The 22,177-nt window shown below is 38.8% G+C and overlaps 1 protein-coding gene across 3 annotated transcripts in view; it reads right to left on the bottom strand.

Annotated features, from left to right (window-relative positions):
- The window catches only part of Trmt11 (tRNA methyltransferase 11 homolog), a 51,729-nt gene extending 32,251 nt beyond the window's left edge, over positions 1-19,478 (bottom strand). Inside the window, exons 1-7 of one of the 3 annotated variants that reach the window (XM_041655038.1) lie at positions 19,378-19,478; positions 16,044-16,109; positions 14,460-14,533; positions 12,191-12,272; positions 12,010-12,102; positions 8,818-8,952; positions 7,880-8,036 (exon numbers count right to left, since the gene is read on the bottom strand). In XM_041655038.1, the coding sequence (XP_041510972.1) occupies positions 7,880-8,036; positions 8,818-8,952; positions 12,010-12,102; positions 12,191-12,272; positions 14,460-14,533; positions 16,044-16,109; positions 19,378-19,449 (679 nt within the window). In that variant the 5' untranslated portion in view covers positions 19,450-19,478. Of the gene's footprint in view, positions 1-7,879; positions 8,037-8,817; positions 8,953-12,009; positions 12,103-12,190; positions 12,273-14,459; positions 14,534-15,123; positions 15,245-16,043; positions 16,110-19,377 lie in introns of those variants that run through there. The other 2 variants (XM_041655039.1, XM_041655040.1) reach the window with 2 other exon arrangements.
- Positions 19,479-22,177: the final 2,699 nt, after the last annotated feature.

A 22,177-nucleotide genomic window follows, 5' to 3' on the forward strand; every position in this document is an offset into this window, starting at 1 on the left:
CAAGGGAACAGAAAAGCTTCCCTGTGCTTCCTTAACCAGAACCTTATCCATTGCTTAGAGGGACTTTTGAGAAGACTCAATTTACAGTACATTGCTGAAAGGAGACGAATAAGCTGTTAGACTCACCTGTTCCCTGGTGGCTTTTTAAGCTTTTAACTTTTTAAAAATAAAATCATAATCAATTGGTTTCTCTGAATTGATCACTGGGTAATCACTGCCAGTCATCTATTGCTCTTTCAGTTACAGCAGTTTTCGTATTTTGTTATACCTTCTGTGGAATTTTCTTGGGCAAATAGGGCAGTAAAAACAGAGGGTGCTGTGTTGAGAAGGCAGGAAAACGACTCGCCCATTTTTGCTATCCAAAGTAAAATATGAATACCACAAACGGGAGTCAGACTAACACACAATGTTTCAGTTTCTTGTTACTTACACAGTAACTGTTTTAAAGTTAATGTAATATAAAAAAAAAAGACTACAATGAGTGGAATTTATTCCATACTATAAAACTTAATTTAGGAGTTTCATCTCTGGAGGGCTAAGGGGAAGGCTTTGAAACTGAGGAAATGTGAAACTAGTCTTTGGTTTTGCTAGAGGGGTGGGAAAAAGAAAAAGAGGTTGGTAATTCTGTTGCCATTACTTTTCACTCTGTTTTATCCCTCTGAAAAAAAGGACTCTAAATTCTCTAAATGAACTAGCAGTCCGAGCACTAGAATACTGCCAAAGGCAGGAACACAACTAGACCAACAACAGGATTTAGGAAAAGAGACTACAAAGAACTATGAACTACTGTAACGCAGAAAACACTGTAATGATCTACTGAGAACTACCTCCCAGTCCTCTTTTCCATACTACAGTTTCCTCTCAGGACCAAGTCACCATCCTCACCTGGACTGCAGTCTATCATCCTTGAAATGACAAGATTCAAAAGGAGCGGTAGGATTTTCCTTGCACCTAGGATCTCCCTTGGGTGGAGTCTTAGTACTTGAGAAGAGTCAAAGCTATGGCTTCAGAGCTCTAGGCCACATAAAATAGTGAACACAACTCATCTCAATCATTTTAATTATAAAAAAATTATACATTTGCAAATTTAAGCTGCAATCCCTTTGCTGCTGCAATAGCAGCAGTTTACAAATATTTTGGAAATCAACCCAAGAGGGGACTAGAAAATGAGTTCATAGTCAAACTCTTCATCATTTAGTATTAGCTATATCTAACATGTTTACCAAAAAGTATCCAAGTCCATAAAAAAGTAAAAATTAAATAATGATAGTAGCATAGTCCACTGAAGGTCTACAAGTTTTCAAATAACATTCTAACATTATATGTATACATTACCTCCCTCAATCTTTATAACATATTACTATGGCCAATTTACAATGACAGAACTGCAATCTACACATGAATTTTGTCCGAAGTCACCTTGTTGGGAAAGTAAACTCACACTATATATGCTTTTCTTTATACTCTAGTATCTCCTCTAGCTCAGCACCAATTGAAGTTAAAAAAATATATTAGTTTATATTGCACTAAATTACTGGTATAGATTTAGCTGTCAAATGCCCTTCACAGATGAGTATGCTTAAGTGTTGGTTCTCATGGTGGTTTTATCAGAACTCTGTCTGGCTTAGAAGAAGGGCCTTTAGCCAACAGGGTTACTCTAATGAAGAGGATTATAGAACCCAGACCTTCCTTTTGCTTCTTGGCTATGAGATTAGCAGCCAATTCTACTCTGTGTCCCTTAACACTGTCTTGACATCAAACAAGAGCCTACAAGCAATGATCTGCCTACCTAAAAGTAAAAAGCAAAAAATAAACTCTTTTCTTTGTAAATTCTATCATGTATTTCATTATAGTAACAGAAAGTTTATTAGCATACCAGCTAGATAAAATAGAAGTACATTGTTTTACTAAGCAAATTAGGTAAAACTATGTATCCAGTTCATAATAGTTCACACCAACATAGGTGTTGTATATTTTCATGCTAACCTTAATAGTGTACTTTTTGACCACCGAGAGTGGACCCAATGGGATGTTTCCTCTCTACTCAGAAAATGAAAAAATGTAGTATTTTAAAGGTGACTTAAATGAGAATATATTTGCCAAAACAGAAAGGAAAGTGCATTTCTGCAGGTCAGAATATAACTCCAAGCAGCAGCAAACTGTCTAAAAGAAAAGGGAAAGATGTTTCAGCAAGAAAAGATATCAACGTGCTCTGCAGCCCTGAGAACAACTGCAGCCATGACTAGTTCAATATTAATTCATTTGGGAAACTGCACACATTTTGGTCTGGACCATTAAAAGAGACACACTTGAATTAAAAACAACAACAACAAAAGAGACCCTAATATATGGAAGTCAAAGGTAAAACCATCATCAAAGAGGATGGAAAACCTATGGGCTTGGAGAAGGCACAGGGCTACTCGTCTAGTCCTTTCCAAGACACAAGCTGTCTGTGAATCAGTTCCATGAGGAAACCAATGACCCTTGAAGGTTTCTGTTCAAAATTAGGGGTTATAACCAGTTTAAAGTTAGAAGTGTCAAAAACTGACTTATATCCTAAAGCCAAATTTAAACCATAAACACGGATTGTGAGAATATATTTTAGTGGTATATCTTCTAAAGATTCACCTATCACTTGACCTTCCTCTTCTATGTGAGCAGTGAGATGGCCCGTCCACAGCAGGAAGCCATGCACAGCAGGGAGCCGTGCACAGCAGGAAGCCGTGCACAGCAGGAAGCCGTGCACAGCAGGGAACCGTCCACAGCAGGAAGCCATGCACAGCAGGGAGCTGTGCACAGCAGGGAGCCAGGTATCCTTACCCCTCACCATGCACAAGGTAGCCAGGACCTCGACTGCTGTGAAGTGGAATTTCACAATACTCCTAGGCTCAACTGCATCAAGAGCACAATCCCTTTCCTCCCCTACTATGACAATGTTCTTTTTAAACTCTGGTCGAACCTAAGTGTGCAAAAATATTACATAATTCCAAAGACCTGTTTTCACTTCATAAAAAGGGCTGGTTTGTTTGTTTGTTTAAAGGTTTAAGAGTGAACCAAGAAGATGGCTTAGTGGGTAAACTGATGGTGGCAGAAGCTTGATTACTTGAACTGAATCCCTGAAACCCACATAAAGGTGGAAGGAGAACCAACTGACTTTCATATACCTACAGTGCCATGACTGCACCCAGAAACATACATCACATGCACATGCATGCACACTTATGTTTACACACACACACAGAGCCATTTTTATTCTCTTCTGTACTTTTAATCCATACATGTATTCTATACTTTGTTCAAATGATCTCCTATACATAGCTGGGTACTGGTAGTTTCCAATATTTTATACTTGAAAATAATGCTTACAATGAGCAATTACATATATATGTGTGTGCATGTATGCTTGTAATTTACAGGCTAGAGCGCTCGTGTAAATTTCGGGAAGTAGGATTGCTAGGTTAAAGGGAATATGTTAAAAGGAGAAAGAGAAACCACAATAAGAAATAAAATTTTTAAACCTTAAAAACAAAATAAAAGTTAAGAGCTAAGCTTCTAGAGAAAGACAAATCATGACCATTCATCACATCCAAAAGAATAAACCCCAAATGGATCAGAGTTCTAAAACAAACAAACAAAAATATAAACAGCTTCAAAGGGACTAGAAAAAAGTATAGTTGAAGCCTTTATAGCTTGAGAAGAGGGAAAACTTACAATGCAAGAAAGCAAATGCTGTCAAAGTAAATGACAACAATATGGAAGGAAGTATTGTGATTTATTACAGAAATACTGGAAGAGAAAGGCTAATATCTCTATAAAGTATCTTTACATAAGGCAGGAGGCAAAAGACATAAAACTCTAATCAAAAATACCTGTATAATGGCCCTTAAAAAATGGCAAGACAATTTATTTTTTATACATTTCCACCTAACAAATCAGGAAAACTACAAAAGCTTAAGAATATATTTTTTAGTAGTAGACTTGCAGAACAAGAACTCTTACATGGCTGCAGAAATCCAAAGCTGAATAGTAGAGAATTTATTTAGTAGCATCTAGCAAAATTACATATTCCATTTAACTTAGCACTCCTATTTCTCGAAATTTACAACAGAGCTCTAGCCTCAAAATTACAAAGGTAGGTGTGTGTGTGTGTGTGTGTGTGTAATATATTCATATGATTGCTCATTGTAAGCATTATTTTCAAGTATAAAATACTGGAAACTACCAGTACCCAGGAATGTATAGGAGATCATTTGAACAAACTATAGAATACACGTATGGATTAATACTACAGAAGACAATGAAAACGGCTGGAATGTAGCTCAGTAACAGAGTGCTTGTATTTTCTCTAGTACCACATACAACAAAAGAATGGGGACAATATCTGAACAGAAAAAGACTTCTAAGAAATACTGTTAAATGGAAAACAACATCAACAAACAAAAAAACCAAGAGACAACATGTGGAGTATCAAACACTTTATATAAAAAAAAGTACGAATAAGAAATTGTACCTACATAAGCGTTTCACTAGGAAAAGAAAATAGAATCAATTAGCAAACAAGGTTGTTCACCAAAACCAGAAACAAAAAGGAGAGCACATTTTTTTTTGGTTTTTCGAGACAGGGTTTCTCTGTGGTTTTAGAGCCTGTCCTGGAACTAGCTCTTGTAGACCAGGCTGGTCTCGAACTCACAGAGATCCGCCTGCCTCTGCCTCCTGAGTGCTGGGATTAAAGGCGTGAATTCTGCTTGTGTAAATGTCAACACAATAAAAAGAAGTAACAGCAGGAACAGAAGGCAGAGATCTAATGGAGCCAAGTGACTTTCAAAAGAAGAAAAAAGCAAGCACAGAATTTGACTTTAGAGCTCCTTAAGCATGGACCGAAGCGAAAATATATCTTAAGTTGTTTATGGTAGGTGTGGTAGTTTGGATGAGAAATCCCCTACAAACTCAGATTATTTGAATACTTGGTCCTACTTGGTGATGCTGTTTGGAGATGTTTAGGAGGTTCAGTTTGCTTGAGGAAGATGTCACTGGGCACGGGCTTTGGGAGTAGAAAGTTTTGTCTATTTCCAATTTGTTCTTTCTGCTTGGTAGTTACGGTAAAAGATGTGAACTCTCAGCATCCTTGTTCCTGCCACCTGCTGCCACACTTTCCCATCAGGATGGATTCCTATACAACCACTGAGTCCAAACAAACTCTTCCACCATGACTTGCCTTGGCCATGGCGTTTTATCAGAGCAACAGCGAACAAATAGGATTCTTTCCCCCCAGTGGCATCGGCAAAGAATCCTGACTATTTAAGAAAATTACAGAAATAAGCAAAAGAGCAAACATGCTGAACATAAGAACTGGGATTCTCCCTGAAGAGAAAGGTAAACATCAACAGGACTGGAACAGGGAGGAAACGAATCTGTGGTCATCAGCAGAAATATCTGCTACCTGTGTAAACCCATGATTTCTAATAAGTCTATGTGTAGGCTTACATGTGTGTATATGCATGTGTATTTCCATTTGCCGTAGCATGTATAGTACATTTATACACATGTGTATTCTTTGCTTACCCTCGGAGAAGTTTTAGAACCTAAACTTGGTTTTTGATACCATCTCCCCACTAAAAGAAACAAGGAGAAATGACTGATACCAGGGCTTTGGTATGAAAAAAAAAAAAAAGTAAGCCAGAAATTTTAAAAGTTCTCTAAGGGGGAAAAAAGTGACAGGTCACAAAGACAGACTCAGTGTGAAAGGAGTAGGCAGAGCCAGGCTCACAGCGAATTGGCCCAATGGCTAATAGCTAATAATGAAGGGTATCAGGACTTCTACATCACCTGACACAAAGGGACAAACTTAGTAGTTCCTGTTGATAATAAGTGAAATTAGCAACAGAAAGAGAAGAAGTGCTGAAGTGGAAAAATCATCAAGGAAAAGACTGATTGAAACAAGAATCTTGCCACTGGATGCTAAATCTGACTTGACAAGATGAAGAGACACCTGGATAAGAAGCAGTATATTTACAAGCTCTTAATGTATCTCCTACAAATGCTTTAGATTAACTGCAAGAATATAAAATATAACAGTAACTAACCATCACATATGGAAAATCAAATTCAATTGGTACCATGCTGAAAAAAATTAGTATTAATACTGAGGCAGAGAAGCAGGGTATGCAAGACGTAACATCTCTAGTGGGAATGAATAACCCATTCTAAGGAAATTCAAACCACTCAAATGAAAACTATTTTAATCTTAAAAGTGTTAATAATGTTCCAAATAAAAACGACTTTAACAGTAAAACACAACACCCAACTGCAGAATATAAATAAATGCAAATATATATAAAATTCTTATTCTTAAGAATGTATACTGATGTCTTTGAGAGAGGAAGGTAAAACATGTAATGCTCAGGGGCTGAAGAGATGGCTCAGGGGTTAAGAGCACTGGCTGACCTCCCAGAGGACCCAATTCAGTTCCCAGCACACACATGACGGCTCACAACTGTCTGTAACTCCAGTTCTAAGTGGATCCAACACCGTCAACAGACATACATGTAAGGCCAAACATAAATGAATAAATATTTTTTTTAAAAAAAAAGTAAATGTAACCTTCAAATGATTCAAGAAAAAATATAAATAAAATAAAATGATAAGGTAAAAGAAGCCAAATATTAACAAGAGCTTAAGCTGGGATTGGATATGTGGATATTATTTGTTCTTATAATTTGTAAGTAAACTTGATATTGGTTCCAAAAGCAAGCTCAAAATGTGAGAATGTGTTTAGGGAAATGAAGGTAGAGAAGAACAAACTAGCATACTGAGAGAGGGGTCCACGGAAACATGCCAAAAAGAGCACTGGTGAATTAGCTCAAAACAAATTACAAAAATTTCTTCCACCCCTAGGAACTCTAGACCTGATGCCACTTCTTCCTAATCACATTTGGCCACACTCCTGAAGTTAATTTAGGTGCAAGTAGTGGCCAGTAAACTTTATACAGAGAGAGACAGTTCTGCAGAAGCAACAATTACATGAACTACTGGAGTCTGATCACAAAAGCGATATACTGGGTAACCCTGACCACGTCATATAGCCTCTCCTTGCATCGCAATTTCCTCAGGAAGACTTCAAAGTGTCTTCATACTGGTTGTCATCAGTATTAGAGAACAATATAGTACTGACCCACAGATTCAACAGGCACTGACCTTGAATCTCCACTGCTCCCAAGACAGCTGTGGTGACACTAACTAAACAACAGTGGGTTTTGTCAGATAAAAGTTAAATAAGAGTATTGCCTGCCTAAGGGCTACATCAAACAAGAAAGCAATCTGAGAAAAGGAAAACGTCAGAATCAGATGAAGTCAACTTGGAATTTCAGGCTTTCCATAGACTTAATAAGGAGAGCATCTCAGGGAAGTTCAGAAGAACGTGGGCTCTGGTGTCAGCAAGCAGACTCGAGACTATGGTGACTTAGTCACCTTTAGTTACACTTACTCAAAAACTCCCACAAACAGAATCAAAGATATGTTTTTCCTCTATCCAAATACATGGCTATTTATTTAAAAGCATGAGTATTTTCTGTTTTGTTTTTTTCATTCTTTCCGTAAGAGTTTTCCTAATTAAATAAATACTATGATTCTATACGTCTCTACAAGATATGATATGCTGTAAGACATCTGTGAAAAAATAAGCCTGATGCTCCCCCCAGTGGCTTACTTGGAATAAAACCCACAATATTCTAGTCACATCCATCAAATGACAAAGTGTTAAATATGAACTATTATACAAGAAAAGTTAGTCAAGTCAATCTCTCATCCAAAGCATACTATAACCTTCACTGCTATAAATAAGCAAAATCTATGCATTAGTGTAACAAATAGACTTATATACCTGTTCCAACAAATGGATCAAAGACAACATCATTTTCTTTCACTTTTGCATGGTTGGCCATGATGAACGATAAGCCAGCATCCATACTTGTATTTCCAATAAAATGTCTCTTTTTGACACTATATGACTCAATTAGCTCTCTTTGCCCATCTGCAATCTAGATCAGAGATTTTTAAAAGTTAGTCTAGCTATACAGAACAGACTCAAGATAATTATTCACAATAAAAATGATAGCACCTTGCTAATGAGAACTTTTTCCCACTTATTACTGTTCTAAACTTAATCCTTCAAAAAAATCACAGGACTGAGACCGTTACAGTCAAGCTTTTTACTTCTCTAATGCCTTTCCAGCTACTCTGCGCTTTCAAACCAAGTAGGAATCAAATATAAATATAATTATTCTAGGGCGTGGTCTTGAGTTTTCTCATTTCTCTTTTCTCTTTCTCTGAAATGACAAGCATCCATAACATGGCTCTCAGCTGCCATCCACCTATCCAGCCTCAGGACAGTAAGCAAACACTTCTATAACTCCATTTCCCTCAGAACGGAAGACACAGATTTGAGGTTTTCATGAGAGACACTGCACCGGCCCAGCACTCTGCCCTCTCTTTGTCTCACTAAAACAGTACCCCTGACATTCTGGGAAATCTTGTTTCCACCATCAGGTGTTACCTCCATTTCCTAGGTCGTCTCTAACAAGCTCCTTATGTTTCACAGAAATCTCTGAAAAATACCAACTATAATCACATGCTTTTCAGCAATTTTAAAAATAAAGCAGTTCTGATTCCAGTTGCTTCCAATTTTTACATATAAACAAAATCAAATACAAAGGTAGGCATGGTATCTGTTTTGACCAGAGCTCTACCACTGATCCCCATTCCCACCCTGCATTTAGCTTTCAAAGAAAGAAGTAAGATAGGTGGAAGGAACTTGCTTACCCATCTACCAAAATAAATATTATGAGGAGTCTCAGGGATGCAGTTTGGGTCCAAACCATAGTCCTCCAAAACAGAGAATACATGCTGTGGTTTCTTTAAGTTCACTTTTCCTTCAAATGGCAGAAATTCAAGGGCCTAAAAAAAGAAAGAAAAGTAATTTGTCAATAGCCTTTTAAGAGAACGGCCAAAGAGAATGGCACCAATGCTGTCAACTACATCCATATAAAACCTGAGAAAGCTTGGAAAGGAATTCTAGACACAAAAGAACAGAGGTAAGTATAACATTTTTCAGATGGGCTATTTGCTGGCAGCGAGCAGAGGCACCATGACTCATAAGAGGCTTTTATACATAAAGCAAAATAAAATAGTCTACAATCCCAGAGAGCCTAGATAACAATGAGGACACTAAGAGAGACTTACATAGACCTAATGTACATGGAAAGTAGAAAAAGACATGATCTCCTGAGTAAATTGGGAACATGGTGACCATGGAGGGGAGGGGAGAGGCAGGGAGGGCAGCAGAGAAAAATGTATAGCTCAATAAAATCAATTTTAAAAATAGGAAGAAAAGGGGCTGGAGAGATGGCTCAGTGGTTAAGAGCACTGCCTGCTCTTCCAGAGGTCCTGAGTTCAATTCCCAGCAACCACATGGTGGCTCACAACCATCTGTAATGAGATCTGGTGCCCTCTTCTGGCATGCGGGCATACATGGAGGAAGAATGTTGTATACATAATAAATAAGTAAATATTTAAAAAAAAAATAGGAAGAAAAAAGAAAAGGCTTACCAACTCAGCATAAGAAAAGGCAGATTCTGACTCTTTCAGGAGACTAAGCATTTGAATAGTTTGTGAGCAGAGTGCTACAAATTGCTTAATGGCAGCATAGACCCACTGTGTGCCTTAAAATGGGGCTGTGAGCATGGCTTGCAGAGTTGGAGCTGAAAGGACCTCTGTCATGTTGGACTAGGCAGAACCAAAGGCAAAGCAGCCTTAGTTCTAACCATGACACTTAACATTTAAAAAAGCGCTCCTGGTCAAAAAAATTAATTACAGATACGCACAGAATTAAGACAAATTAAAATAAAAAAGACCTCTAAATGGGTCACAGTGTTGGAAAAATGTACACAGGCTTAGGAAAAAGAGTATAGACAGTTATAATATAAAAGGGTACAGTCATAGACTAAAGGAGTAAAGATAATAACCATTAAACTTGCAGAAAAAGTAATGGAGTAAGAAAAAATAAGCCATGTAAAGATGCAATATACACAGAGATTATGTATAATATTGTGTTTTCTTTGAATTTTTTGACTGTGAGTAAGCTAAGTACAGAGAGACATTTGATTCTGGGGGCTGCTAAGCTAAACCAATATATATGTTTTAAAGGTATCTAGACTTCAAAATTTGGGTCTAAGTATATGTTGCTTTGGAAAAAAGGTTCTGCTTTTGTTTCCACAAAAGATGAGGAACCTGTGGATTCCTTCCAGACTAATGTGATTTGATGAAACAAGAAGCCCTGAAAGGTATCTGTGAACCACCAAAAATTCTTTCCCAACAAAAAGCAGGAAGCAGTTAGGAAAGAACTATGCCCAAATTCCCAAATACTGTTTATAAATGTTTGCTTACATTTAAAGAGGGATATATTATAGAGATGAATATTTTGCACTGATCTGTATCTTGGTCTAATTGATACAAACTTAAGATCAATTTTGTTTTATATATATATATATATATATACATTCTTAAAATATTGTATTTGTGCAGCTCATTTAAAATGCAATGCATAATTAAGAAATACAAGTTAATAGATAGTCATCTATAAAATTAAGCTTGAAATCATGTTAGTTAGGTTTTCTAGATATACAGAGATATATTTCAGGGTAGCTATTTTTCAAATCTTTCAAAGACTTACAGAATATGGCATTTAAATGTTTTAAAAACTTAGGACTTTCCATGACGAGACACATCTGCTCCTGGCAGCACCATTTACTTCAAGAGGAAGATGGGCATCGAAGAGGCTCCTTATGAAGTTGGTTAGCCATTTGGGCAAGAAACTGCTTTTACCTGGAGTGCTTTGATGTTATGCTGTATGACCTGGACATACAGGACCCACAGAAAAATGACTGCTAAACTTGCCTAAACTAAAGGTGAGATGGTTCTTTGGGGTTCCTGCTTCATCAAAGAGTCTGCCAGACATTCTGCAGGACACAGAAGAAAGCGACTGACAAAATGCCAGTATAGGTGGAACTCTCTTTGAAATATCCTGCTTCATGGAAAAGTGTGCTGGATACTATGGGCCTGTAGGCTGAAGATGGATGCCCCTACAGTACAGAAGAATTTTGGGTGGCCGTCCAGGCAGCGAGATGTCTCTGTCAATTCTAGAGTTTTGGAAGTTGCTTATAATGTACTTCCTGTTAACTCCAGTAATATTATATCCTTCTGGGGCCTTTGATGGAGTTGAAGACTAGATAGTTATAGTTTTCCTTAGTTATGATAAAAGATAAAGTAGATTTAAGTACTGTAACTGTAATTTTTGGTTGATAACTATTTTGTTGTATGTAATTTTGCCATGCTAAAGTTAAAACCTTCCTCCTTTATCAGACAGAAAAGGGAAGGTGATGCAGGATCCCCTTCTGTATACTGTGAATATGTTTTATTGTCATTGGTTAAGAAAAAAAGCTGTTTTCAGCCAATGGCTTAACAGAGTAAAGTCAGGTGGGAAATGCAAACAGAGAGAGACAGACAGACAGACAGAGAGTAGGCAGAGTCAGGGAAACACCATGCAGCCTCCGGAGGAGAAAGACATCCCTCTCACCTGCCAGTAAACCACAAGCTTCATGGTAAAATAAAAAAAAAAAAAAATACAAATGGGTTAATTTAAGATGTAAGGGCTAGCTAGAAATATGCTTAAGCTACTGGCCAAACAGTATTGCAATTAATATATTTTCTGTGTGATTATTCCAGGTTTGGGCAGTCGGAAATGAACAAGCAGCCTCTGCCTAAAAATTCTAATGTACTACAGGAATTTATAAAAAGAATTATAGAAAACAGTGCTTATCTAGTAATACATGCTGTGTGGGTCTGATGTCACAACATACATAACACAGAAAGCCTCAACAGACATTACATATTCACATATATCAACAGCTAGAGTATATTTAGTCCACGGGCTTCGGTTCAGCTAATTTCACTTACATCTATTCGTTTGACTTTTTCTTCTTGAGTCAATGTTTTATTAAATGTATGAATCTTTATTTTATATGTAGACTCTGAATGTAGAAATGGAACCTAAAATAGAAGCAGATAAATTTTGTAAGCATATGCATTCTACAGAACAGACACACATGCCTACGTAAAATCACATTTCACTACGCACCATCTTCTCCACAGGGTAATTTTTAAGAGAAGTATACAGCTCCTCAGGAGATTTTCCATGACCCCATAGTTCAAATATAGACCTAGGAAATAAATGGTTGGTACTAACCTCAGTAAAGAACTTAGTTCACACAGCAATACATAATAGTTATTTTGCTAGTTCTTTATGCTTGCTACAATAAAACCATCATTGGCCATGCTTTCTCATCTATTCATGAGAAATGCGTATGCTGGAAACAACAATATAACCCCAAACCATACAAAGAAGCTGAACCTGATATGAAAGATGGGAAATCCAACATTAAATTAGGGAGTTTTCCAATTTTTCATCATTTATCCACATACATAAATATATATGCATATATTTGAGGGGGGCCAGGGACTGAGCACAGGGTCTTATGTGTGTTAAGCATGCTGTCAATCACTGAACTATACCCGATGCCTTTTTTATTATATACTATACTGGATAATATAAACATTGCAACAAAATCTCATGGCACTGTAAGAAAAGCTGCAGAAAATCAAAATTTTCTAAACACTTTCCCCATTAAAAAGGGGAATGGTAAGCAGAAAGAAAAACATATCATTACTATTTAGTTATCATTTGTTAAAATTTACTACACAACTCAAAACGTTGAGCTCTAATAAAGTGAGTACCTAGGGTTTGCTATATGTTTCATTTTGTGGAATATACAAAATATTCCATTTGAAAGGGGCTGGAGAGATTGCTCAGTAACTAAGAGAGCTTGCTGCTCTTGCAGGAAACCTAATTTGGTCCCCAGCACCCACATCAAGCAGCTTACAACCATCAATAACTATAGTTCCAGGGATCCAAGTCTATCTTCTGGCCTCTGAGGGCATCTGCACACATGTATACATTCAGGCAAAGAGATATGTATATAAAATAAAAATACATAAATAAATCTTCTAAAAATCCTTACTACAACAATTTTAATCTAATTTTAAGCCTAACTCAACCTCAGAAATTTTTGTTTTTAATGTTTTTAATATGACCTTGTATGTCTAGTTTATCTGTAGGTTGCATATACAATCTTTGAAAGTGAATTCCTCTTCTGTTGAATTTAGAGCAAGCAAGTAATGCTACTCTTACTTAGCAGTTTCTTTAGGAGTAGCTCAACCACAGAAATAAAGAACAACTAAAAGGAAAATGTTATATATTTTACAGTATTATACAATTATTCATTTTACTACTTATCAAAGATATGCATCAAAAGAAATGAGCTTTCAACATATTTTTTTTGAGTACTCAAGTAGCTATTTTAAATGTAATATCCCTTACTTCTGGAATTCAAAAACTTCAAACAACCATAAAATAAAGTGGCATACAAATAGTCGTTTTTACTTTTGTTGTTATTGTTTCCATTTTCTAGTCATTTATATTTAATAATAAGATCTTTAACAAGCTGAAATTTAAGAAATTAGATTTAAAATTATGCATCCTTCTAAACAGGAAAAAGATAAATATGGAGGTGACCGTCATACTATAACATTACAAAACATTGCTATATTCTTTTCATTCCATTATTAAAAACAAAATCTAAGGAAAAATATTTCAATAATCTTTCATTATATTCAGGGAAAATTGCAACTAAGTGCCAATCAAAAGAATTTAAAGAAAAGAGAAATAAGGGAGGCTAAAGATAAAAATCTAGAAACAAGAATGAGCAATGAACAATTTATTAAAAAATATGCTTGTTAGAATTCATTTCTCAACTGGGCAGTGGTGGTACACACCTTTAATCCCAGCACTCATGCATGGGCAAGTGGGTCTCTGTGAGTTTGAGAACAGCCTGGTTTACAAAGTGAGTTCCAGGACAACCAGAGCTACACAGAGAACCTCATCTCAAAATACCAAGGGAAAAAAAAAAAGAACTCATTTCTTTAACAAATATACTTCATGACAGTTCCCACATTTTAAAAATTTAAATTTACTAATCTGATCAACTGAAAATCGAAAATAAGAAAAGCAGTTTTAGATTTTGTAAGACTTGGTGACACTAAGTGCAGCATTCCTTCATATCCATATTCATTCTATGTAAGGGTATGTCATTCCAGGGTCCTCCCACCGCACATGCAAGCGTCCGTCACCTCAGCTCCAGAAGGAGACTCTGTGAATCTATGTAACTCGGGCTAAGATGATCCCCCTCCACGACCACCCTCCCAGCCTCTACCTCCTTCCCCGGCACAGAACAGAGAGTGGGTGTGAGCCCGTGTGTGGCATGCAGCACAACACGAGGGGTTTCTCTTACTTGGCACACACTGTCCGTTTCATTAAGTTTCTGGCAATATCTTCAGAGGGAATGTTAAGAATCCAAAATGGAGACTGAAAGAAAAAAAAAAAGCATGCAAATTATTAAAAGGCTCCAAGGTCTAATACACATTGATTCAGAAAGACAATGGGAGAAATTCCTACGTGTCACGTAAAAATACCTGATCTGACTCTGACCAAAATAAGAATCATTCGGATAAGAAAATGATAAGTTACTTGTAGATAACCTGTTAATAAATTACATTGTAAGAAAACTCTTATAAATGACTGTATAAATGAAAATGTCAGTACACTTTAAATTTACTTTTAAAGATAAAAACCTACTTCCTATGTATTTATGTATTCCAGATGGGCCTCATATTCAGTGTGTCAAGAGCCTCCTGCCTCCACCTCAAAGTCCTGAAATTATAAACCTGCGTGCAACATCTGGATTAAGATGACTTTTCATTTGCCTTTATGAACTTTGACTAGAAAACTAATGCATATATGGCATATATTACTGGAAGTTTTGTTATTACTAATCACTCCTTATAATATCATTATTTTAACTTCTAAGTATATTGCCTTGATTTATTCCCTAATTACTAAATCTCACCTCCCTTCCCCCCCTTTCCTTGCTCTCTATATGGTTTGCTTTTTGTTACCTGACACACCTAGCTGCCTCCATCAGACTGGCAGGGGGTTAAATCTCAGGGACATTTTCTTGAGAAATGATGGATATGGAAGGGTCCACCCCACGGGGAGCTGTGCCGTCCAGGCAAGTGGTCCTGAAGTGTGTAAGAAAGCAAGCTGAGCAAGTCAGTAGGCAGCATTCCTCCATGGTCTCTGCTCCAGTTCCTGTCTCCAGGTCCCTGCCCTTTTATCCCTCCACGATGGACTAGAATCAGGCTGTAAAGCCAAATCAATCTTTTCCTCCATGACTTGATTTTGGTCCTTGGGTTTATCACCACAACAGAAACCAAACTATGTCAACCCCCCTCAAAGACAAAGTCCCACTAAGTCGCCCACGCTAGGATCAAACTTGTCACTTTCCTGTCTTAACTTCCCAGGCGACAGAATTAAGGGGTATGCCACCATGCTCACCCTGGTCACCCATTTTCTGGATAGCTGTGGTCTGAGGCATCCTGTGAATTAACAGTGACGTAAAGTCATGGTGTCTATACATTGCTACTAATTTTAATTATTTTATTTAAGGGGGAAAGCTTCAGATGTATCAGCAGGGGTTTCTTAGTCCTCTGTCCCCAAAAACGAACTGGTAAGCTCCACCCTTACAGCCCCTTGTCAGAACCTGGCCAAGCACAGCACTGCTCTCTCACACATCGTATCCATACTCTCCCCTCCATCCTTCTTCGCAAAGGGAAGGAGTCACTCTGAATTGCCATCACAGAAGACTTCTATTTAAGGACTGATTTCAGGCTTCCTTTGTTCTCTGAAACTATGAAGCTCCCATACTGGAACATGAAACTTGGGGTAGCCTGAATCTGTGTTCCCAGACCATGGTCACTTAAATAGGCTCCAAAATATATACCTATTCCCTTTGAAAGAAAAAAAAAATTCATCTTACCTTTCCATAAGTTTCCTGACTGTTAATGAACTGGCCTCCAAAAAGTGATAGTAAAGACTTTATTTCCTGTATTGAAAATACAGAGAAAATACATATTGTTATTGTGTATTTAAGAAATGTCCCCCAATGTTTTAAATCTCAGCCCTTGGCTTGTGGAGCCAGGGATGACTGAGTCCATCACTAAGGGGCAGGATTTGAGGATGATTTCAACTTGCTCACTTTCTCCGGCCTGTCAAGTGAGCAGGCTGCTTCCCCACGATCCTGCCACACACTAAGCCACTCCACCATGCCTCAACTATACTCTCTCAAGCCAGGAGTCAAAACAAAGCTCTTCCATGTGGTTACTTCCGGCAGCTACTTCATCACACCACCAAGAAGAGCGACTTTACACTCAGCCTGCTAAGAAAAACAGGTCTAATAATAGAAATAAAAGAGTAGGCTGATCTCTACTTGAGGCATTGAAGTTTCAACATCAGGCAATTGGAATGTGAAGCTCTGAGGAGATTTGTATGGTCCTAACCATGATTAAGCAATTTCTGAGAAATTTTTATATAGGAGCTGCAAAAAGAAACTGTCCTGTCCTGGTTTGGAGAGGGAGAAAACATTTACAGATGCTATAGGTTAGTAAATAAGACAAACAACTAAGCAAAATAAAATCAATTATTAAACATGATTTCAAGATGTTTGGAAAAGAAATAATTAGCTAGGGACCATAATTGTGAATTCTGTATGGATGAGTACAAGGTTAACTTCCTTTCGCAATAGGAATAAAACTAGAAAGGACTAATACAGTGAGTCTTTTATTTTTGTGTGCTTATTTTTTGAGACAGAGTCTCAACGGCTGCTGTGACCTCCTGATTCACCTGCCTCCATTTCCCAAATGCTAGGATTGCAGGAGTATGCCACCACACCTGCCCACAGTAGAGATTTTAAATGTAACACACATGCAAAGGGGAAATCTGATCAAATAACACAGAGATTCTTTGAAGGAATCTCTTTGGACTGACAAACACAGAATGACTATACAAAGAGTTTGCCTCTTAACACTGAAAATTTGTTTCCTTCAATAGCAAATGAATTCTATTCCTCTACGTTGGCCCTATGGCGAAAGGAACTAAGGAGAAGTTAAGTGACCCTGCTGCTGGCTGCCAACAGTCTCCTCTCCTTCCTGCCAGAAGGTCTTAACACCCAGCCCAAAGCCATCAGCAGAGAAAGACAGTCACATCATCAAATTGTCCATTCCAAACCAAAAGGAATGGGAGATTTGACAAAAAATGCTACTTCTAGTTTTCCTTTGGCTATGCATCACATTGTTTCTTGCATTAGAAAGGTATGAGTTTTAGGAGGAATTGGAGGTGAATCCAATCAAAACAAATTGTATGAAAATTTTAAAGAATAAAAATATTCTGAAGAGGTGAGTGTGTGTGTGTGTGTGTGTTTGAGAGAGAGAGAGAGAGAGAGAGAGAGAGAGAGAGAGAGGTAAGTTCAAGTCAAACATGTGAATGAATCACAAATTAGTACAGACGATGGGTAAATCAGTGAAGGTAGCCTGAAGGCTTCTTTACAGGAATAACACACATTTGCAGAGGAGACATTATAAAACATGAGAGTAAGACTATAATTTGATTTTCAGATCTTCAAAATACTACCACATCCTTGGACTCTCCATTCCTTCCCATGTACATTATCACAGCTACCTGGGGTAGGATGTCCCTAAGCCGAGCTCAGCACAGAAATGTAGGTATCATGGCAATAAGATGGTGGTGACTGAAGCTCTCCGCAGGTCTATTCCCTAGTCCCCTCAAACAGTAACTAATCTTGTCCTTTCCCCTCTCATATTCGGATATTCGTGAAGTCTGCCTTATTCCCCTTTCCGCACTATTATCTTTTCAGAGAGTAACCTTTTTAACCTCAAAGTACATGCATTCAATACTATTCATTTCTGCTCGCTAAACCTTCACTCTCTCCTTGTGTTTGAGGCTCTAATGTTTGGGATGGTGAGTGGTCTCCTCTTCCAGTTTTCCTTTAATGTCAATGCTTCCAAGCATTTGTACTTGGCCCACCACTCAAAAAACAAATAAAACAAACAAACACAAAAAACCTGTGTACACTTAGAAAACTAAGAAAGGTTTGATGGTCTAGAAGTGTGGGTTCTCCCCATAGGTAGGGTTATAGATACCTGTGAGCAAGATTCCTGATAGGGGTACTGGTAATCAAATTTGGGTTCTCAGGATGAGCAGTGAGTGTTCTAACCAGTGAGCCATCTCTTCAATTCTATTGTCTCACCACTTTCAGAACTTACACTTGAAAAAAATCCCACCTTTTTGTAGTTTTCTTATGCAAAACAATCACAAATATTTATCATAAGTCTAGATTTGTTCGCATCTCCCACACTGCAATTCTATCCTGTCCTGATTGCTCACCACTAGGTTACTTTCTTAAACATTTCAACAGATTCTTAAGCAGTCACAACTCAAGTCTTATTCCTCCCAAGTCCATCCTTCATTTTGCTTTCTATTAAAAACAATCTAACTCTGCCTCTTTTAACCTCTTTAATCCCTCTTCCAAGTTATAGAGTTCTCAAGTCTGCTTTTTCTGGTCCATCAACCTACTTCTCTCCTGGCCACGCTCTGCCACGCAACTGGTGACCAGTAAATGAACAACAGTTTACACTTCTAGTGTACCTACTTCCTCAGCCCAGCTAAATAATCCTGTCGTTCAATGTCACCTCTTCACGGAGGCCACCATGTAAGTCCCCATCCCTCAGTGGACAAGACTGCCTTTTTAAAAGCTCCCATCTATCCTTACTGGGCACCCCATCACTGCATTAACAACGTTACAATTGTGCTTAGGTGTCTGCTGGCCCTTAGCCTAAATGAACAGTAGGCTCTTTGAAAGCAGGGCTGTCAGTCAGCACATCCTCGCCTCCCGGAGCACGCGATTACACGCGCTTTGGAAAACGTTTCTTGAATAAACAAAAAGCTGTTTCCCAACTTCATCAAGTACTACCCTCAAGCTTTTCACCATGCCTGAACTTCATATTCTGATACTTCTCACACTCCCCTGAGCGCCCTCATGGGACGTCTGTGTCCTCGGTCGGACGAGAAGTCCTGGGGGCCTGATCAGGTTCTCCTGCTTAACTGCGGCGCCAGGCTCACGTGCAGAGAAATGAATGACTTGGTTTGGTCCTGGAGAAAGATCCCCTGAGCTATCTCATCCCACCAGCGACCTCATCCCCCCGCCCCAAGCCGGGCGCGCGCGGCTGCCCAGAGACCCCCAATCCAGCGAACGAGGGAGTGCGGGTCTCTGCGTCGGGTACCCCAGGACGACTCACCGGCAGGCGGAACTCCAGGTGCTCCTGTGCCATGAGCAGCAGATACCTATTCAAGGAGCCCGGCACCGCCATTGCAGCGGCTGCCGTGCGCCTGCGCGGCTTCTGCGGGCCCGCCCCTTTTTCCACCAAGGAGCGAAGTTTCCGCAGAAGCCGAACCGAGGACCGGAAACGGAAGCTGGGCCAGGAGTGCACAGGCCTGATAGCGTCTTGGGATCGGGATGGAGGGGGGGGGGGGGGGGGGGGGGGCGAGCTAGAACGTGCCTTCTCCAGAGGCCGCGCTATCTTGCGCTGCCCCTTTAGTGAGAGGTACATCTTTTAAGGGCATGACTGCTATAATCCCGCAGTTCCCAGTGATGCTCCACTTGGAGTGTACTTCCGACTCCCTCCTCAACCATTCAACTCAAAATTGGACCTAAATTTTACTGTTCTGTGTAGACCCCTCTAGCTAGCCAGGATTCTAGGCCTCACCTGCACCAGGCTTTAACATTGAGTGGACTTCTTGTGATTTTGCAAAACTTGTCAAGAGCTCTCAAGGACTTTGCTTTACTCCGTATGGAAGACAACACAAACCTTTCTCAGACTAAGACTCAATAATTATGTTTTTTTACAGTCACTCCATGGTCAATGGTAAATTAAAAACATTGGCGAGGGTTGTCCTAATCATTCAGATGGGTCTAATATCAACAGTTTGTAAGACAGTGCCTCATTCTACAAGTGTGTTAACTTTTAAAAGTACTGATCCTTTGTCCTGTTGAGACCTCCATGTTGAGGGTTTTGCATTCCACCTTGACAAGAGACGATGTGTAAAAGTATCCTGCTTCTCCCTAGCACCACGTGTTACAGTCGATGCAGTAGTAGTAGAGCTCAATACACAGAGTGTGGTGATTCTCCTAACTCAAACCTCAGGTCCACTATCATTCCTATGCTCTTAGCAAAATTTGTGACTTCTCCGAGTCTCTGTTTTCTTATAAAAACTGGAATATTGCCACCTACAAATGACTGTTACAAGGATTAGATATAATATTCACACTTCAAAACATAGCCTATTGCATGGGGCCAATAAATAGCATTGAGAAAGTTTCCTTTTTTAAATGAGAATTCCTGCTTTTCTAAAAAAAAAAAAAAAAAAAAAGATTGTGTTTGTTTGTTATTGTTGCTGAAATTCCCTCACAGGGTACATGTGAGCAACATCTACCCTTTCTCCCCAAGTCTCAAGAACAAGTCAAGGCAGAGTATCACCAAAATTCACTTTGGAAACCAATGAGTTTATTGAGTTTATAGCGTATAGAGCACCATTACATCACTGTGGTGCTCCTACCCCAGTAGGCTACACCTGAAAAGTCTTTACTGAACAAGGATGAGGGCTTATCTGCAGTCAAGGAGATCGAAGTACTTCACATTTCCTGAATTTCCACTCTCTGGTGCAGTCCCTACAAACCAGCTGCCAGGACATTCTTCTGGGTCTACCTGGCTTTCTGGGTCCTTACTCAGAATATAACTATTCTTTTGTGTTTCTTTTTCTTTTAGGTGCTGGCCAGAGCCTACGTATGCATTTAAATTCTCTTAACAAATGTTTTGAGCTGCTCTGCTCTTTTCCTAAAGCTCCTCTCCCAGCAGTGTGACTGCCTCCATGTGACAGACCTCCTGTCTCTCCAGAGTGACTTCAAGACTTGCAGCTTGCCTGCCCTGGAGTTTTCTTTTGAAAGTTCAACAGTCAAGCTTCTGTTTGAGCTTTTTTTTTTCTCCTCAAGCTTCCGTTTTTGTCTGTCCTTCAATTCTTTTATTAATGAAACCAAGAGCCTTAAGAAGTTACCTGGGTTTCCCCAATATCATATGACAACTTCCCAGACTTGCCACGATTTCCAGTGTGGGAAGCAGACTATTCTGGCCCAGTATTACCATGAGATGCTTAAAGTTCATCAGTCACAGACGAGCAGGAGGCATTAGATTCCTTTACCTGAGCTGGTTGGTGGCTGTGACTGCTTCTCTCAGAACTTTGAGAGTTATACAGTTACAGGTAATCTGCTATGTGGCTGTGGTAGTTTGAATGTAATTGCCCCCATAAGTTCATAAGCAGTGGCACTATTATCTGTGGCTTTGTTGAAGTAGGTATGGCTTTGTTGAATGAAGTGTGTCATTGTGGAGATGGGCTATCATCTATCATATATCATATGAGCATATCATATATGCTCAAGCCACACCCAATGTCTCAGTGTCACCCCCTGTTGCTTATGATACTAGATGCAGGACTCTCAGCTCCATCTGCCTGCATGCCACCATGTCACACCATGATAATAAAGGACTAAACCTCTCAAACTATAAGCCAGCCCCAATTAAATGTTTTTCCTTTATAAGAGTTGCCGTGGTCATGGTGTCTCTTTGCAGCAATAGAAACCCTAACTGAGACAGTGGCTGAGCTCAGAATTAGAAAAAGGTGGAAGTATCAAGCCCCAAATAATTTATTAGATAAAAACTGTGTGTTCTAAACCAGTAAGATGCAGAATTTGGGAAGGAGGCACAGCCATCCTCTTAGAAATTTGAATCCTTCTTTAAGTCTGATATTCTACAAGTAGTGAAGACCCTGACATAGCTCCCTACTAGAACTCAGAGGCCAATCCTGGACAGCAAGGGTCAGAAATTAGACAGAGTAGTTTCTATTGTGATTATAACATGCCAACTCGGCTATGAGACTAATAGAACACAAAACAAAGAAATAAAAAGTTAACAAGTCACAATAGCAGTGGTCATATGCAATGCCAAACCATGCGTGCATGTGTCTCAGGCAGAACATCCAACATCT

The sequence above is a fragment of the Microtus oregoni genome, unplaced genomic scaffold (genome assembly GCF_018167655.1).
Source record: "Microtus oregoni isolate MIOR12 unplaced genomic scaffold, Mior012 000006F_ref0000085, whole genome shotgun sequence".
Taxonomy (NCBI): Eukaryota; Metazoa; Chordata; class Mammalia; order Rodentia; family Cricetidae; genus Microtus; species Microtus oregoni.